The sequence below is a fragment of the Festucalex cinctus genome, chromosome 6, assembly GCF_051991245.1.
Source record: "Festucalex cinctus isolate MCC-2025b chromosome 6, RoL_Fcin_1.0, whole genome shotgun sequence".
Classification (NCBI taxonomy): Eukaryota; Metazoa; Chordata; class Actinopteri; order Syngnathiformes; family Syngnathidae; genus Festucalex; species Festucalex cinctus.
In genome coordinates this window covers 14353759-14370894 of record NC_135416.1, presented here as the reverse complement: position 1 = coordinate 14370894, position 17136 = coordinate 14353759, and the positions used below count along the sequence as shown (strand labels likewise).

General features: G+C 38.7%; 1 protein-coding gene across 2 annotated transcripts in view; it reads left to right on the top strand.

Moving 5' to 3' along the window:
- The window catches only part of LOC144020352 (E3 ubiquitin-protein ligase SMURF2-like), a 50314-nt gene that overhangs the window by 7442 nt on the left and 25736 nt on the right, over nucleotides 1-17136 (top strand). For both annotated transcript variants that reach the window (XM_077523733.1, XM_077523732.1), the window contains exons 2-4: nucleotides 10877-10915; nucleotides 12607-12715; nucleotides 16593-16726. In XM_077523733.1, the coding sequence (XP_077379859.1) occupies nucleotides 10877-10915; nucleotides 12607-12715; nucleotides 16593-16726 (282 nt within the window). The remainder of the gene's footprint in view (nucleotides 1-10876; nucleotides 10916-12606; nucleotides 12716-16592; nucleotides 16727-17136) is intronic.

The following is a 17136-nucleotide window of genomic DNA, read 5'->3' as shown; positions in this document are numbered from 1 at the left end:
ACCGCAGTTTGCCACCCCTGCACTAAAGGCTCTGCCATTTGGTCCACGGGTTGTATCTGAAAATTTGTGACTCATAAATCGTGATGATGACTTTCACTAGCTTGTTTAGTCTCATTGGTCTCATCATCACTCACTGTGATTGTTTGACAGCCTCATAAAGAGAATAATAATTAGTGCTATGCAGCCCCAAAACTCTAAATATGGTATTCTAGTTAATATTGTGTTAGTGGAATACGAGTTAAGCAGCAAAATCCAGCAGTTTTTGTCATTATCAGAATCCAGCCATTTTGCCACTTGCTGTCGAGTGAAAATGACATCATAGTTGCTCAGGTCTCCCGTGGCAACTGAGCCCAGAGCTATACTGTGATGTGATCTTCAGTTGACAGCAAAATGAGATAAAAACGGCTGGATTTTGCTACATAACACATATTTCACAAATGTAATATTAATGAGAATCATGTCATGTTTAGACTAGTGAGGTCACATGTAACATATTACTGTATTATCAAGAAATGTTAAAGGTTGACTTCCTCTTTAATGCTCAATTCAGATTTTTTGGTCAAATCCGTTTTTTTTGTTTTTTTGTTTTTTTTGTGCATTTGTTCGCATTACATATTAATTATGACCTTAGTCTGTCTGCTGCCTTAACCACATATGTCCGCAAAGTGACCCGATTGCGCAGAAGAAGAGACGGCGTCACTGACAAGTTATGACAGTGTATTTATGGAAGTAAATACGTATTGTCCAGTGTGACAGGGCCACACACTTTGATAAGCCCGTTTTCGGGGCTCCATCTATCTACAGAGGAGCGATGCAGGAGGAGGTAGAAAAACTTTTGGGAAAATGAAGCAAGCCTTTTCGAGCTCCTCATTTCATGAAGACGTTTACTAAAGTTGTACGTCACGTCATTGCCGCACGTAATAAACGAGCCATCTGCGTGGCTAAATGACTATTATCACCACAAATGTCATCTTTATGCTTCATGTTTCAAGTGGGATTAAATTAAAGTCAAGTATAAACTCACAACTGTTACTCAAAAACAGCTTTGCGGATTCACGTATGTCATGGATGTGTATAGGGATAAGTGGAGAAGCAATTTCTCGTCCACAACCATGACTCTGTATGTTTTTCACTTTCATTAAGATAGAATAATTAGTTCTGTTGCTTGTGCTTATGTCATTTTTTTAGTCACATCTGGAATTATCTTTTTACAAACAGCCTTTGCCTTATAACAATGTAGCGATGGGACTGTAGAATTATATACAAATTTGACGATCATGACTCATTACGGAAGTGATGAGGTCATCCTCTGTGGTGTTTGATGGACATTTGGTCCCATTTTTAGGCAGTTAGATGAGAATGTTTGCTCTTTATCAAATGAAAAGCACTATTGTAGGCAGTGCACTCAAGTTTTCTTTAATAACCAAATCACACCTGTCAAGTATAAACACCTTTTTCTATTGTCTGTGTGAAGTCCTCTCTTCTTTTCTTAGTCTTTCACCTTATGCTATATTTAGCACGTTCAATTTTATTTCACTTCCAGCATGCTTTCAATTTCAGTTGTACTTCATGCTGAAACATAAACCTATAAATAACAAGCATGTACTATAATAAACAGCGCAGTTTGTTTTGTGTTAGCTCATAAGCTCGAGTCTGAGCCTTTGATGTTGTAGGCAGCCGACTATGGTATTATCTGCTTTTCCGATTACTTTTGAACTTGGTGGCATCAGTGTACTTCTAAGCAGGAAAATGGAAAGACTGAACACCTCAAAGTTGCGTAACAAACTCTAAACGGAGAGAGGAGGTGGGCTTTAGCATTCTGTATGCCTTAAACTTTCCAAGAACAGGGGGAGGTTTTTCCTGCAGCGTGTGTTAAAGAACTCTCCCTTGTTACTTTTATTTCAGGTAGAGTTACACTGGAAGTGAAGGTTCTCTTTATTCTTTAGATATGTTAATCTTGTTGCAACTCTCAGTACATTTTAACCTGCATCTGTACTGTACATTGGTGTGTTGATGAATGAAGAGCTGTGGTCTAGTCTGGAGCCGTGACATGCGAAACCTACTGCAGTTTATGGCGTCTTACTTGACCCCACTATGCTAGTCTGGACACACGCCTACTCTTTGCAGCGTCTCATCCCGTCCCTGCACTTTTGTGACGCTGTCATTTTTGTCATCATTCTTCCTTCATTCAAACAGGAATCTGCTGCAGACACTTGAAAGATGACTCAATTGGTGTGGCTCCAGTTTGGTGTGTTTTGACTGTTATCTGTACTTGTCTAATGTGTATGCCTTGTTAGCTTTTGTTTTGTTTCTACAACACATTATTGGCATCTTTTAAGGAGTCATCGAAGGCCGTTTATAACACTGCAAAGATATAGTTTCGAATACATATGTATCGTAATTATACTAAATTCAAATAGTTTTCCATGTTTTCTATTTTGATTGTTCAGTAGTTGTAAGAAACCAGGTTAGGGTCTTTCGGGATCACTCTCTCCTCCCCTTCTTCTGCTACTGTTTCTGTGGTCAGGCAGCCCACTGCTGTGTGTATGTGTGTGCGCGCGCGTGCACGTGTCTGGTAGACTATTCAGCATGACTACTTTACGAACACTCAAATTGCATCCTAACTGTGAGGCTGTTTCCAGTTTCAGTGTGGGAGAATAGACCGAGGCATAATGTTTTTTTTTTGTTTTTTTTGTTTTTTTTTGTTGTTGTTTTTTTGTTTTTTTTGTTTTTTAATATCCTGAAAATGACAATCCTCACTGCAGCTTCCATATATACTTTCCCACCACCCATTCACAATGATTCACAAGGACTATTAATCTGTGGTTTATTATACACTAGTATAGTAGTGCATAATAAATAAATAAAAATAAATAAATATAATAAATTATTTTTTTATTAAAAGTTCCTGTCAATTTTGCTTCTCAAGTCATAATGACTTTGATTAGCTTTTATCTCCTGATAATATTTCCATTTTCCAAATTTCAAGAATAGGTTGACTGTGTTTAGCTGTCATTTATGTTAGGATGGCTTGGTGGTGACCCAGTAGCATGTTATTTGTGGGTGGGCCTTAGAAAGAAGTGACACAGACAAACATATGCTCACATTCAAGACCTTCAAGTATGTGGAAAAACCTAATACTGTATTCACAAAGCCATAAACTACTTCATATTTTTATATCAATTATTAGTAGTAAAGTAGTCGTAAAACTAGCAATAGATCACAATCAATAGTCACAATGATTTAACCGTTTTTTTCCCCTTCAGATTTCACAACAATTTTAGCCATTATGTGCAATGCCTAGTGCTGTCACTCTTGAATGTTTTTAGATTCGATTAATCGGTTATTCAATTGATTAATCAGATTCATTTTAGTTTTGCATTAAAGTGTATTACAAAAGCATTTTCCCCCGATCACTGTTTTTTAACCGATTTATATTCTGAAATCGGAGGATTTGACAACTTTAAATAAAAAAAAAAATGTCTCCAAACGATTACTGAATTACTAAAATACTTTGATTCATTTGATAATCGATTTGTCAAACAATTGATTAGTTTTGACAGCTCTAGCAATGCCTATCCATTTTTTGAATACTGTTTACTAACTAAATCTAAATTCTCATCAACTTCTAATTTTTACCACCGGAGGGGTTCCACTCCACTGTATTATGATATTTGCATTCGGCATTTAAAAATTGCCCACATTGCTGCCATAAGGTTTTGTGACATTTTAGTATCCATATCGCCTTCACACATTTTCCTCTTTCATTTGACACAGGAAATCTTTCTGAGAACTAGTCCTGTTTTATTCATTTATAGCCACCTCCTCCATTAGCACAATTATCCTCTTTGCTGCAGTGATCCACAGATCATCAGTGTAGCGTGACCACCCACTCCCTTTATTAAGAGGTTAGATGACTGTTTTCCTCGTCATACCTACCAATAGCAGTCATCTTAATGCTATTCCCTACAGAGAAGGTGACCAATTGAATCCTCGCTTCCATATAAGGAAACAGACACGTGCAAGTGTCATGACATATGGCCACCAATAGATTTGATATAAATACAGTATATGGAACGGAAAAGGTTTGAAACACCATGTATAGTAATGCAGTCTTATATCATAAAGCATATAACAATTTCAGGTCTACTGTTGGTTTTTGAGCCTTGTCCTCCCCTCCCCACCTTAACTGTCATATCCTGTCTTTCTATGCTGCAAGAATGTTATCACTGTCAAATTTCCTTGGTGCAAATGATGATCTCCCCCGTGCTTCTTCATTCCTTGTCCCAGACGGTCTGCGTTCCACAGATTTGTGTCCCGAGATAGACGTCGCTCTCTCTTCTTCACATTCCAACTGATTTCAGTGTAGATTTCTCCCGGAGATTAAACCCCCCCCCCCAAAAAAAAATCTGTTGGTAGCCATCTCATTATCCTGCTTAGCGTCATGACTAAGGTTTGCTAAAGAAAGATTACTGACTCTAGAGTGTTGTCATCTCCTCAGGGATAACAGTAGACTGTTGGCCTCAGAAGGAATGACATAATTGGAATCCTGAGCATTCATTGGGCTGGAGAAACAAACCTAGTAAATGCAATCAGGCTCAGCTCGCTAGTTACAGGCACATTTTTCCAACATTTCAGTTGCATGGTTCTGCACCTTAGTGTTGTGAATTTTTGCAGGTGTAACTTTAAGCAAGTCGGTCACGTAGCCCTCTGCTCCTGACATTTTGCCAGCATGTATTCCCTCTGTGTTGTAGTAGGTGAACAAGCCCGCCAGGCAGGCGTGGGGAAGGGAGGAGGAAGTGTTTTGTTTAACTGTCGAACAATGCTGTGAATGAGACAGCACAGTGCTGTGGTTAGTAAGAGGGTGAAGGACGTGTGCCTTCATTTTTCACCAATGACTCATGGGATGCATGTGATTTTGCAACTTGTCAAGAATATAGCGTTTGCTTAGTTTTATACATTTGACAGATTTGCATCAAATATGTACTGTATAGTACAGTACAATCTCTAAGGTGGATTTGCAGAGTTCTCATGTGATGCAAGGAGATCAGTTCGAGCTTGTTGTTGTGGGACTTGGCGTTTTTCACAAATTGTGCAATTGCCAATGGCTTTGACTTTCAATTTTATTATAATTTGGCTACATTATTCGATAACAAAATAACCTTGGGCATTAGCCTAGAGGTGGGAACATCTGGTTACCTCACGATACGATATATGTGATATAAGGCTCATGATAACGATTTTCTCACAATATGACGACGATACCGCAATTGTCGATATATTGGTCATGTAAAAAGTCCACGATAATCTACGATAAAACTAATCAAGACATAAACAGATGTTTTTTCAATGAGTCGATAGTTTCTTTTTGTACCCTTCTTCATCTGAAGACTTCCGTAAATTTCCCCGCCACTCTTATGAGGTGCTCCCTCTAGGGGCCCGCCAAGTAATTGCTCAATAAGTAATGAACAATGGACGAGTTGTAGCGGCTGTAATAACTGCAAATATCAATACTGGACTTAGGCATACGATAATTGATCGGGTGACTGTGTCACGATTTATCGCGATAATCCAGAGTCCCTTTTGTATGTAAGCCTAAGAATCTTCAATGTTCACAACAAACATCCTCTTAAATTTGGAAAGTATTTTTATTAAAGCTTCTCTTTTACAACACTAGTGTCCGGAAGCTTGGGTTTTTACACAGAGCCGACAGGGATATGCAGATGTATAGGAAGTAGTTATTTCTTTAAAGCATAACTTTACAATTTCCCCTCTTGCCTCATGTTTTGGCACAACTTAATTTCAATGGGGCCCCAAGAACTGCATTCAGTCTCATTCTTAGGTCAGTCCATGCTGCAGGCCAGTATTTTTCTTCAGGAAAGGACAAATGTTCAAGATAAGCTTCTCAGATTTCCCACTACCGCCAGACTCTTGTGGGGTAGATCTAGTTAGTGATCAAACATGACACCCAAAAGTGCATGTGTGCATTTTACCACCTGGTTGGGTTGTATTTAATTGTGTTCTACCGGTTTGTATCACATGTTCTGGGACAAAGTACCGGTAATATCAATTGGATTAGTTGTTTCTTTGTATTGACTATATATTGTCTTGATTGAACAATGTTACGAAATGACTAGAACTTAGACTGGATAGTTTTCCGTTCCCTGTATAAAAGCAGCATTATTGTGTTGTCATGGTGATGCTGAGACAATTCACAGCCAACCAAGAATACAGTGCGTACGTCCTGCAGTCAGTAAGCACAAATGCTGTCTAAATACACACCAGCATTTTGTTTCATAACATTCTTGCCAGCTGCAGGACTAAAGAGATGAATATGGTATCTTTTGGCCCAGTATTAGACCCAGCCAGCAACTTATTTCTGATGCAGTACGTGTCAGCCCTCCATGTCCTTGTAGTGCTGCCAGGGAAATAATTGAACAAATGGACCACAAAATGGCTGTATTTGACCATGGAGTTGGCTTTGTATGATCACGCAATTGTCTACTGGAGTTAGTGACCTCAAACCCTTTGTCTAGGACAGAGCTGCTAGCGACATAGTCTAATAAATGCATGCTGGTGGTTCAGTAGAGTATACAGTACAATGAAAACCTTGCAGTGTTTTAGATTTGAAACATGTAGCCAGTTGAAAAACATTCTTTTCCTTCCTTCCTTCCTTTTCAAGGACAATTTTTTGTTTTTGTTTTACGCAATGCTCTGCCATTACATGTGGAAAACCACTATTGATCTCAATTAGCTGATCTATCAATCTGTGGTCAGGTTCCAAAGCGAGCACCCCTTGGGCTTTAAAGGCTTTGAATGTAATCCACTGCCCCCTTTTCCGAATAAATGGTATGCGTTGCAAATGCTGACGTTGGAAAATCCCCTGAGAAAACAAGTGGAAATCCCTTGACACCACCCCTCATTTTTCTGTTTACGAACTCTCACCTTATGACCAGAGCAAATGCTAACCTTCAGTCTGACCTTTGGATTCAGACAGACTGAGACGTTGTAACCCCACCCGCCACACTAACGGCTGCCCTTTGTTGTCAGAGACACCCTGAACTTTTTCCAATCAATAAGAGCCAAGTTTTTTGTGGTATACAATGGTTATGATCATACTCAGTGAGGCGTGAATTTGCTATGCCCCACTTGTTGTTCATTTTATTAATTGAAAGTGCAAATTATTGTCCTAAATTATGTCAGTTTTCCGGATTGAATAACAATTTACATAATACCACAATGCAGGGGAAGATGTAGCAAGAAGTATAGGTGATTGTATAGCAAAAGCATAGTGTAATGTCATTTTTTAAAATTTTTTTTTAATCTTTCTAATAATAGTAAACACACAATCTCGTTTGGTAATCAATTTATTTTGGTCAAAGTGAAATTTGATGAATGGGGAATTGGGTGACTCGGTAACAAAAGGCCACAAGAAGTACAGCTGTTTGAATTTCAAATATCAAACTTAAACACATTTTCAGTATTTTGGGGGCATGAAAAATGGCCGTTTGATGGGCAATGCTCATGAAATTGTGCGTCGGGCCCCAATTTGGTTAGCAGTGGCTCTGTGTAGAATTAACGCTAAAACTGACAAACAATACTACTAGATACAAGTGTAAACATTCAAGCAAGTAAAAAGAAAATAAAGTTTGGTTGTTTTGGCTTTCGTGAAGTGATTGTCATTAACATCAGTGGCTGTAAAGTGGCAGGTTGTTATGTAAACAACTTTGGGGACTTGATCCGTGGACAGAGATGTGGTTTCATCCACCCCCGGGCTTCATGGTCATTAACACAGTACCAGTTGACCTAACTTCCCTGATAGAATTGGAATATGACTCTGGTCCTCTGCCAGCCCTTGGCTCACCATGGCCTGCTCACACAGCAACAATTAAATATAGCTCATCTTAAAAAAAAAAAAAAAAACGTTTTACTGTATACAGCAAGAGGTAAAAAGGTTGACACAAGTCTTATACAGTGTTTCCTCTCGGATTTTTTTTCAGCAGTGGGGCAGGCCAACTTTGGGTTGTGAAAAATCAGTAAATGTTTTTTTTTTTTGTCCCCCCCCCCCTGCAATCATCTTTGGGTCTGAAGGGGTTAGAAATAGAAAGTACAACAATAAATGTGGTTATAAAAGGTGTTTTCATTTGTGCCTGTGGTGATGAAGTCCAGTCCTACTTTGTTCTTTACCTTTGCTCGTTGCTCGTTCAACTTCTGCTGAATAGGTAACACAAAATGCCTTCTGTGGTGGAACCCTTCCTGTTTTAGGTATGAAAAATCCATCAGTTCATTCATAACGCAGACCCAGGTCTTAATGGTTTTACCTCGCACATAGCATTTAGGGTATACTCAGTGAGCTGTTTAACTTTTAGGCTAGAGTTAAGCTGTTGCATCAATGAATACAACATTATATATTTCCATCAAGCTAGCAGTGAACCTCTTTATTCCCCTCACTAATTGGAGGTACTTTTGGAATTGGTTTCTACTTCGGCAGTTTTTTGTGCCTCTTTTTAATTGTTTTTATCTTGCCAAATGCCAATATACCATCACAATTGACGGACCAATTTTTGTGTGTGTGTGTGTGGGGGGTGTGTGTGTGTGTGTGTGTGTGTGTGTGTGTGTGTGTGTGTGTGTGTGTGTGTGTGTGTGTGGCTGAATTGTTGGAGCAGTGTGCAGGTTAATCTCATAATCCTCATTAGCCTAGTGTAGTGCAGCGAGCTAAATGCCTGTGTTCTAATCTGTACACATGCTCTAACTAGATCTATTTTTTTGCACGACACTTATTTGCATTGCTCAAAACCAATTCCGGTTTTGCTAATTACTGTTGTACCAAGTACTGGAGCCAATGCAGAACAGACATTTTTAGCTGGTAAAAATGATTTGTTACCATAAATTTTAGGGATCCGTATTTGAGTAATAAAAATACAGTAATGTGGCTCAACTCGTGGTCAGCGTATCAATGCTGCACGAATACAGACACACAGACAGATGTGGTTACAATTTCTCCTTCTTTTGCAGAGATTAAACGCCTTGTGAATAAGCAAGATGCATAGTTTTGGAGAATTCCAATGGTTCTGTTTGGGTTGGAGAAATGTTTTATTCCACAGAGCATCACATTTTGCTAACTTTGATCGAGACAGCCTCTTTTACGTTTCTGAAGTTCCAGATGGAGTTGTAGGCATGCAGATGTGACTGCCTGGCTGCCTGTGATTGGTGAAATGGAGTCATATGTCTCTAGAAGTTCACTTGAATAAGTGAAACAGTCATGTGACTAGTCTCTCTTGACAAACCATAATAGTTTGTGCAAGTGAATAATACTACAGTTACAATTTGAAGTCGTGAGCTCAAAATAGTGGAGAATAAGTAGCGTTTCTTCTTCACAATAATACTCGTGTAGAAAAAAAAAAAAGTTTCATTAAAACTACTCTAAGAACTACAGTCTTTCCAAAAAAGTAAATGTAAATGTAGCTCTGTTTTACCCACCTGTGGTTGTTTATAGTTGGTTGATATTTTTGTCGACATTTGAATGTTAGTCACATGTAATGTTCTGATAATACCCTGGATACTAGGGGTGTTTAAAAAAAATCGATTCAGCAATATATCGCGATATTACATCACGCAATTCTCGAATCGATTCAATAGGCGGCCGAATGGATTTTTAAACATCCATTTTTGGTGGAAAAATATTCACCAAAACATCTTAGGGTTCACACCTCAAACATGAAAGAATGTTATATTAATGGAACATTAAGCCTTAATATTTTATTTCAATGCTGTTCAAACATGAAACGGATTACAACCTGTATAAGACTGAAGTTTCAGATAAATAAATAATAGATTTTTATACAAATCTTTCACTGTACAAGTTTACTGATTAGTATTTTCTACATTTTAATTTAAAAAGAAATCGCAACAATAGACTTATAAATTCTTATCGGGATTAATCGGTATCGAATCGAATCGTGACCTATGGATCGTGATATGAATCGAATCGTCAGGTAGTAGGCAATTCACACCCCTACTGGATACAATGAAATTCAGTCGGAAAATCAACTTAACTCTGGGGTAACGACCCATTTAAACATAAGTGATCCTTTTTGCCATTCATAAATGTTGTGCCAAGACTGTAGGCCTCTTGTCTGCCGACAACATGGTGTCTGCTTGTCCCACAGGATGCAGTCCTGGCGGCCTCGGACTTGGCCTGAGCCCATACTGTCGGCTTTGGCAATGTCATTTTTTCTGACAAGCTGATGGTTAGTGTTCACCCAGCCCAGGCCCCAGCCAGTGTAATTTGATTTGTGTCGAGACGTGTTCACATGTGTCCCACATCCGTTGCAGTGTGATTCCGTCAAACTCTTTTTGACTATGTCATTTTGGGCATTGTCAAGATCTCATTGCAGCGGTGTAATCATGGGTTTGCTTCACAAGCCTGTAATTTTATTGATTTTTGTGTGTGTGTGTGTGTGTGTGTGTGTGTGGGGGGGGGGGGGGGGGGGTCCTTCTCAAGCATGGTGTATCTATTGTCCATGTGTGACATATCTCCACCATGGGGCAATTTTTGTGGTCTTGACTGTTGAAGATTAAAGCAACAATAAGAAATCATTTTGGTTTTGTAATGTCATAAACACCTAAATCATATACGCCAATCATTACAAGCTGTCTGGAAAAAAATAACATTGCATTTCAGAAGTTACATTTATTAAGTGGAGCAAGTGTTAACAAGTTAGGAGTGTTGCCACATGTGGCTTTAGAGCTGCCGGTTGAGGACCCATGATCTAACCAGTCTTACAGAGGGGCTCACAGTGAAATGGTTTTATTGTGTATTTATACTCAGCATTAGCATTCCTTCAAATATGTTTCCTTTGTTCTTCTCTTGCAGTCCTGTGTGCAAAGAACCTCGCAAAGAAAGACTTCTTCCGTAAGTAAAAGCCATTTTGATGTGTTGCTATTCTTGTCCCACAGATCCCTTGTGCATTTGAGTGAGTCGTCAGTAGAGGCAGGGGGCTATATTTTGAAGTCTCTCGCTAAATTAGGTAACTTTGAAACAGTTTGTTTTTCTGTGTACACATGAGAATTTTTCAAATCTTAAAAGTTTGGCAGACCCCACACATGAAGATAAGAAAAAAAATTGGGGATTAAACAGTTTTGGTCGTATAGTGTGTGTGTGTGTGTGGTGTTCCGATCATCTCAACACAGCTCCCCACAGACAAAAAGACGGTCTTCCCCCACCGGTTTAAAAATCCAGTCCTCCTAGGGAGAGCTTTGGCGTGATCACACGTGATCTCATAAACTGGACTCTATCACATCCGTAACCTTAGCGAGGGGGAATAAGTGGTTCAGAAAATGGATGGATGAAAATTGGGTAGGACATTATTTTGTTTTATTTACCGCCGCGTTCTATTTCGTGAAAGAGCTACTTTGATGTCTGCACTCCATCACATCACAGTCTGTGGAGTCATCTAGCTAGGGAAATGTCGGCTTCTCCCCGCTCACGCAAAAAAGATTTTTGGTTGTAAATGTTGAACACCTTCATTATTTAAGATTGTTGGCCCCACTGGTTCTGGAACGGTGAGCCTATTATCAGGACAGTGATAATCTTATGACAATCTTATAAAACATAACATTGTTGGCCTTTTGACATCCTTGGTCAGGATTTGGGAAGGTGCAACATCAGGACAAAAACTGCCAAATTGTGTTTGTGTACTCAGCCTAAAGAAGACACAGAATGTGTGTGTGGGTGTGGGGGTGTGTGTGTGTGTGAGTGAGTTTTTATTACTGCTTCTTTTACCGATATTCTGCTTTAGGTTACCAGCATAAATGATTATTTTTCTGTGGTCCTGTTGGCAATCATTTGAGAAGATGTGATTTAAAAAAAACAATAACAACAAAAAATAATCTAAACATGTTCCGTAATTGCCAATTGTGGTTTTGCCAACTACTGTGAATTAGAAATGTAGCATATCATTCAGATAGCATGCAAGTTCCTCTTTCAACTTGGCATGTCATTTAAACAGTTTTTTTTTTTTATTCCCTCTTTCCTTGCACAAACACACAAAATATAAGAGGGAAGCCCATAAAAAGCAACCAAACAGGTTTGGCTTGCATAGTATTCATACCACTGTTGTTCACTATTAAGCCTGAAGTAATAACAAGTGACTACAAGTCTTCCATTGTCATAAATGGATCCCTGATCAGATTTCTACTCAAATATCAGATGGGGGGGGGTTGTGTTGCTGTAGCAAAATATTGAGATACCTACAGTTTCTGCCTTTCCTGGATTCAGCTAGGACTTTGTGTTGGCAGTAGGTTGCCATGTTGTTATTTCCTTAATCGGATCAAGATTAACAGTTGGTATTTTAGCTTCCAATTCATTTAGTTTAACCTGCATATCTCTGTCAGACTAAAAACATAGAACATGCATCCAATTGTTTCTGTAAGAATACACATTTAAATGATAATATAAATACAGTACAATAATTTTTTATATATTTTTACTTGCATTGTCTACTCATGAAAATGTCCCAATCGAAAGCTCTAGATTTGTTGATTTGCTAAACATTTTCACACACTCTAGGTCTTACTCCTCTGGGGTTTTTTTGTGCTTAACAGGGTTACCTGATCCCTTTGCCAAAGTGGTGGTGGATGGCTCTGGACAGTGCCACTCTACCGATACTGTGAGAAATACATTGGACCCAAAGTGGAATCAACATTATGATCTGTAAGTAGTCCCGAATGCTTCTGAAACTGGCATTCACTCTCAATTATGTCAATCAGTTTTGGAGCAATCTATAATACATCATTTCCCCTGAAATACCCTTTTTTCATCGCCAATATCAGTGTGCCCTCATGTCCTCTTGTGCACATCAGCAACAGAATTGTATGAGTTTAAAAACACCACTTTATCAAGTTGGAGCTGGGCGTCAGCTGTCCTCATAACAAGCTTTGCTCACGCTAAGCTATCATATACCGTTGCACACTCGCATCAATAGAACAGAACCCCAAAAATCACTAGTTTATAGCACTGTCATTGATTAAAATGATACGAACGCTGTGCCGTGCTAACTGGTGCTCACTTTATATTAATTTTCACATCTAAGCAGCAGTGGCCTCCGTAGGTGAGCTTGAGGTCTTTTTGGTGTATTTACACCATGATGTATAGTAGCCAGCATGCAGCAGCTATCAGGGCTAGTGCTGAAAAAGCATACGATAAACATAGCTCCAGTCGTTGGCCCATTTCCACCAAGGAAATGTAGAAAGCACATATAGGTGTCTTCGGTAACATTTTTCATGTAAATCACTGCCATTTAATTGCACATGCTTTAACCCAGTGTAGCCATTCTTCTGGAAAGTCCCTTCATTCGATCCCGGTCACATAGCGGCAGAGGCAAAAGCAGTAGAGGTTTGTTGTTACCATAACACGTCTGTTAAGTATGTTTATGGTGAAATATGGAGTCAGTTCACAAGTTTTGCCTCGTACGAAATACGAATACACTCCCTCAGTCGCCTGCCTGTGTTTCTTGCCCGAAAATGAACTGGCCACGCATGCACACGCGCAGTTCTAAAAATAGTAGTTTAGATGTAATTGTTAACTGCCCTATTGACTTGACATCTCATGAGGACTAACCTTTATCAGAAGGCGCCCAATCCTTAGCACCATTTCCCCCTATTGGACATTCAAACCATGTTCCCAATGCTCCTTCGTCACTGACAGTATCTGTCTTCATCAAATCTCCTTCCCGCCTTTACATAATTCTCTTCCCCTTTTGGATGGTCGCCCTCTTAGTGAAGCATGCTCCCTGCCAGCGACCCCTGGCCTCTTCCTCTGCTTCAGGAAATGGCTAACATGCCACAGAAAGCAGATGGGACTGGAGGCTTGGTGGGTTTCCAATGTGCCACACCCCCATAGCTAGCCTCCAGCTTCAGGAGTGTCGCTATTGTGTCTTGATGAGATGTAAATGAATAAATAATAAATACTCTAAACGGTGTGAGCAAACAATATACAAACAAGTACACTATGTACATCCTATTTTGATTTCCCAATCATTTATATTTTTATGTAGGTTTTGCAATGTTTTTGGTATGCTAAACAAATTCAGTTTCGTTTTTATTTTGCTGAACAATTTGAGTTTAAATGTACAGTATGTGGCTGTAGTTACGCATTTACTAAATTGTATGTAGATAGCTTTGTTTGCAGTAGAAAGACATATTTCCTTATCCAAGTTGTCATAGCCAAGCCAAGACAAATTATATATAATAAAGATATAATAGGTGCTTTTTATATTTGTGAATTATTTTATGTGTACCTATGTGTAGGTTTCTGTTTGTAAATTCTCCTAAGACCTAAGTAGTGAAATCCCATGTTGTTGTTTTTGTTTTGTTTGTGTTTTTAAATAATCACATATCCCTTTTCTCTCGCAAAATCCAATTCTTGGCATAGATTCTGTTAACTCACCTGGATAAGCATATAACTTGTCATTAATTTGTCATAAAAAAAAAAAAGAAGAAAAAAAGTGGAAAACGTGCAATGAGGTCATAATGTGCGACCCAGCCAGAAGCAAGGCTGCCAAGTCATGCCACTGCATCCTGGTCAGAATCACAAACCACAGGGGTTGTAATTATATTTTAATATGACTATTTCTAAAAGCTGAGATGTAGTTGTCATAATAAACATTTTGACATTTTGCAGCAGTTTTCATAGGGAAACACCTTGCCTTGCCCGATGTCATATTGCGAGGCTACGACTTGCTGCAATTCTGTGTTTGTGGCTCAACTCAAGCCATTTGTACTTGACTTGTGTCTTTAAGTGCTAACGCTGGGACGATATGTTTACTCTAATTTCAAACATCTGACTGTGTCACAGATATAACGGTGAAGCACATCATCTGCATTTCCTCTCTTTAACACTGACTAGACTGGCTTCCTCTGCACTAAATCAGTAAAACCACATTTTCACACACTTACTTTAAAATCTCTCTTGCTTCTCTTATTGCTCAGCCAGAAAGTCTACACCGCAAACCTAGCTTATGTTCTCACTCTTAAAACAGACGTTTTTTGTTTTGTTTTTTTTTGGGGGGGGGGGGGGGGGTAACATTTTTAATCCACGAGTACAAGGATGTCAGAGTGTCCAATCAGTTATTTGGGCTTTGCCTTGTATAATAATTAATACCGTTAGAGGTGTTCCGAACAAGGTTTTAGGCTGCTGGTTCTGATGCTGATCACGTACTTTTCCCACAGAAATCGGCCCAACACCACTATGTTGGAAAAAGTTCAGTTCATTTTCACTGAAAACAACTGCTGACCAAAAATGAAAATAAAGGCTTCTTACTTTTGCACAGCATATCTGAATGATTCCCAAGACTTGGGAGAATATCCTATGGAATGACAGAACAAACGTTGCCCTTTATGGAAGGTTTGCATCTCGTTGCAACTGGTGTAAATGTAACAGGATTTCAAAAAAAAAAGAATACCATACCAAGAGTCAAACATGTTGAAAGTAAGTTTGGTCTGGGGCTACTTCCCCCTTCAGGACCTGGATGACTTGCTATGATTGATGGAACCATGAATTGTGCTCTCTACTATAAAATCCTTGGGGAAAATGTTTGACTATCAGTTTGTGACCCCCTCAAGCTGAAACACATTTGGGTTCTTCATCACGATTCATCACAACGATCGAAAACACCTCAGCAAGTCAACTTCTGAATTCTTAAGAAAAATAAAATGAAGGTTTTGGAGTGGCCTTGTCAAAGTCCAGACTTGAGTTGAAATGTTGTGGCATAATCTCTAAAAGTGTTTCTGAATTAAAGAAATTCTGCAAGGAAGAGTGATCCAGAAATCTTCTCAGAGATGTGAAAGACTCATTGGTAGTTTATAGGGGTGTTAAAAAAAAAATCGATTCGGCGATATATCGCGATACTACATCGCGCGATTCTCGAATCGATTCAATAATAGGCAAAATCGATTTTTTTTTTGATTTTTTTTTTTTTTTTTTTTTTTTTTTTTTTTTTTTTTTTTTTTTTTTTAGGATTCACACCTTAAGCATGGAAGAATGTTATATGAACGGAACATTAAGCCTTAATATTTTATTTTAATGCTGTTTAAACATGAAACAGATTACAACCTCTATAAGACTGAAATACATTTTCATATAAATCTTACACTCTACAAGCTTACTGATTAGTATTTTCTAAATTTGAATGAAAAAAAATCGCAACAATCGACTTATAAATTCGTATCGGGATTAATCGGTATCGAATCGAATCGTGACCTGTGAATCGTGATACGAATCGAATCGTCAGGTACGAGGCAATTCACACCCCTAGTAGTTTATAGAAAATGTTTGTTTTTTTAGTTACTGCTGCTGAGGGTGGCCCATACAGGTTTAGGGGACAATCACTTGTTCACACATGGCCATGTAGGTTTATTATAGCTCATTTAAAACGGCACTTTGTGTTTACTTGTTGTCTTTGACTGATATTTATATTTGTTTGATGATGGAAAACAATTACTGTAAGTGTGACAAACATGCAAAATAAATAAATAATTCAGGAAGGGCAAACACTGTTCACACTAGTATGTTTTGGTTTGTTTTCTTCCAGATATATTGGAAAGGCTGATTCCATCACCATCAGTGTTTGGAACCACAAGAAGATACACAAAAAGCAGGGAGCTGGTTTTCTGGGTTGCGTCCGCCTCCTCTCAAATGCCATCAACAGACTTAAAGATACCGGCTGTAAGTTTTCTTTTCACTTTGAAAAATTGACCATTCATTACCTATTTTTTTTCATTGGACAACCAGAGGCATTTTCATGTCCGTTTGTAAAAGTGCTTGAGATTGTTTGGACCGAAAGATTATGCTGATCTTCCCTTTTTTCAATTTTGATGAAACCATGACGTTCCCTCTCACCCCCATACAGTCAATATAAATTGTTTTCATTTGAAACCCACCTGCCTTACCTACCTACCGGAATCAAGGGCACTGCACTCTTCTTGGTTGTTGATGATGTTTTTACCTTTAAATCAAAACACTCTTTGTTTGGAATTTAAATCTGCCCCCTCTTTGCACTCCTATTTGCTATACTTATTGCCTAAACAACACTGAGTTTCCCTGTAGGGAATTTGTTCGTAGCATGACGTACAGTA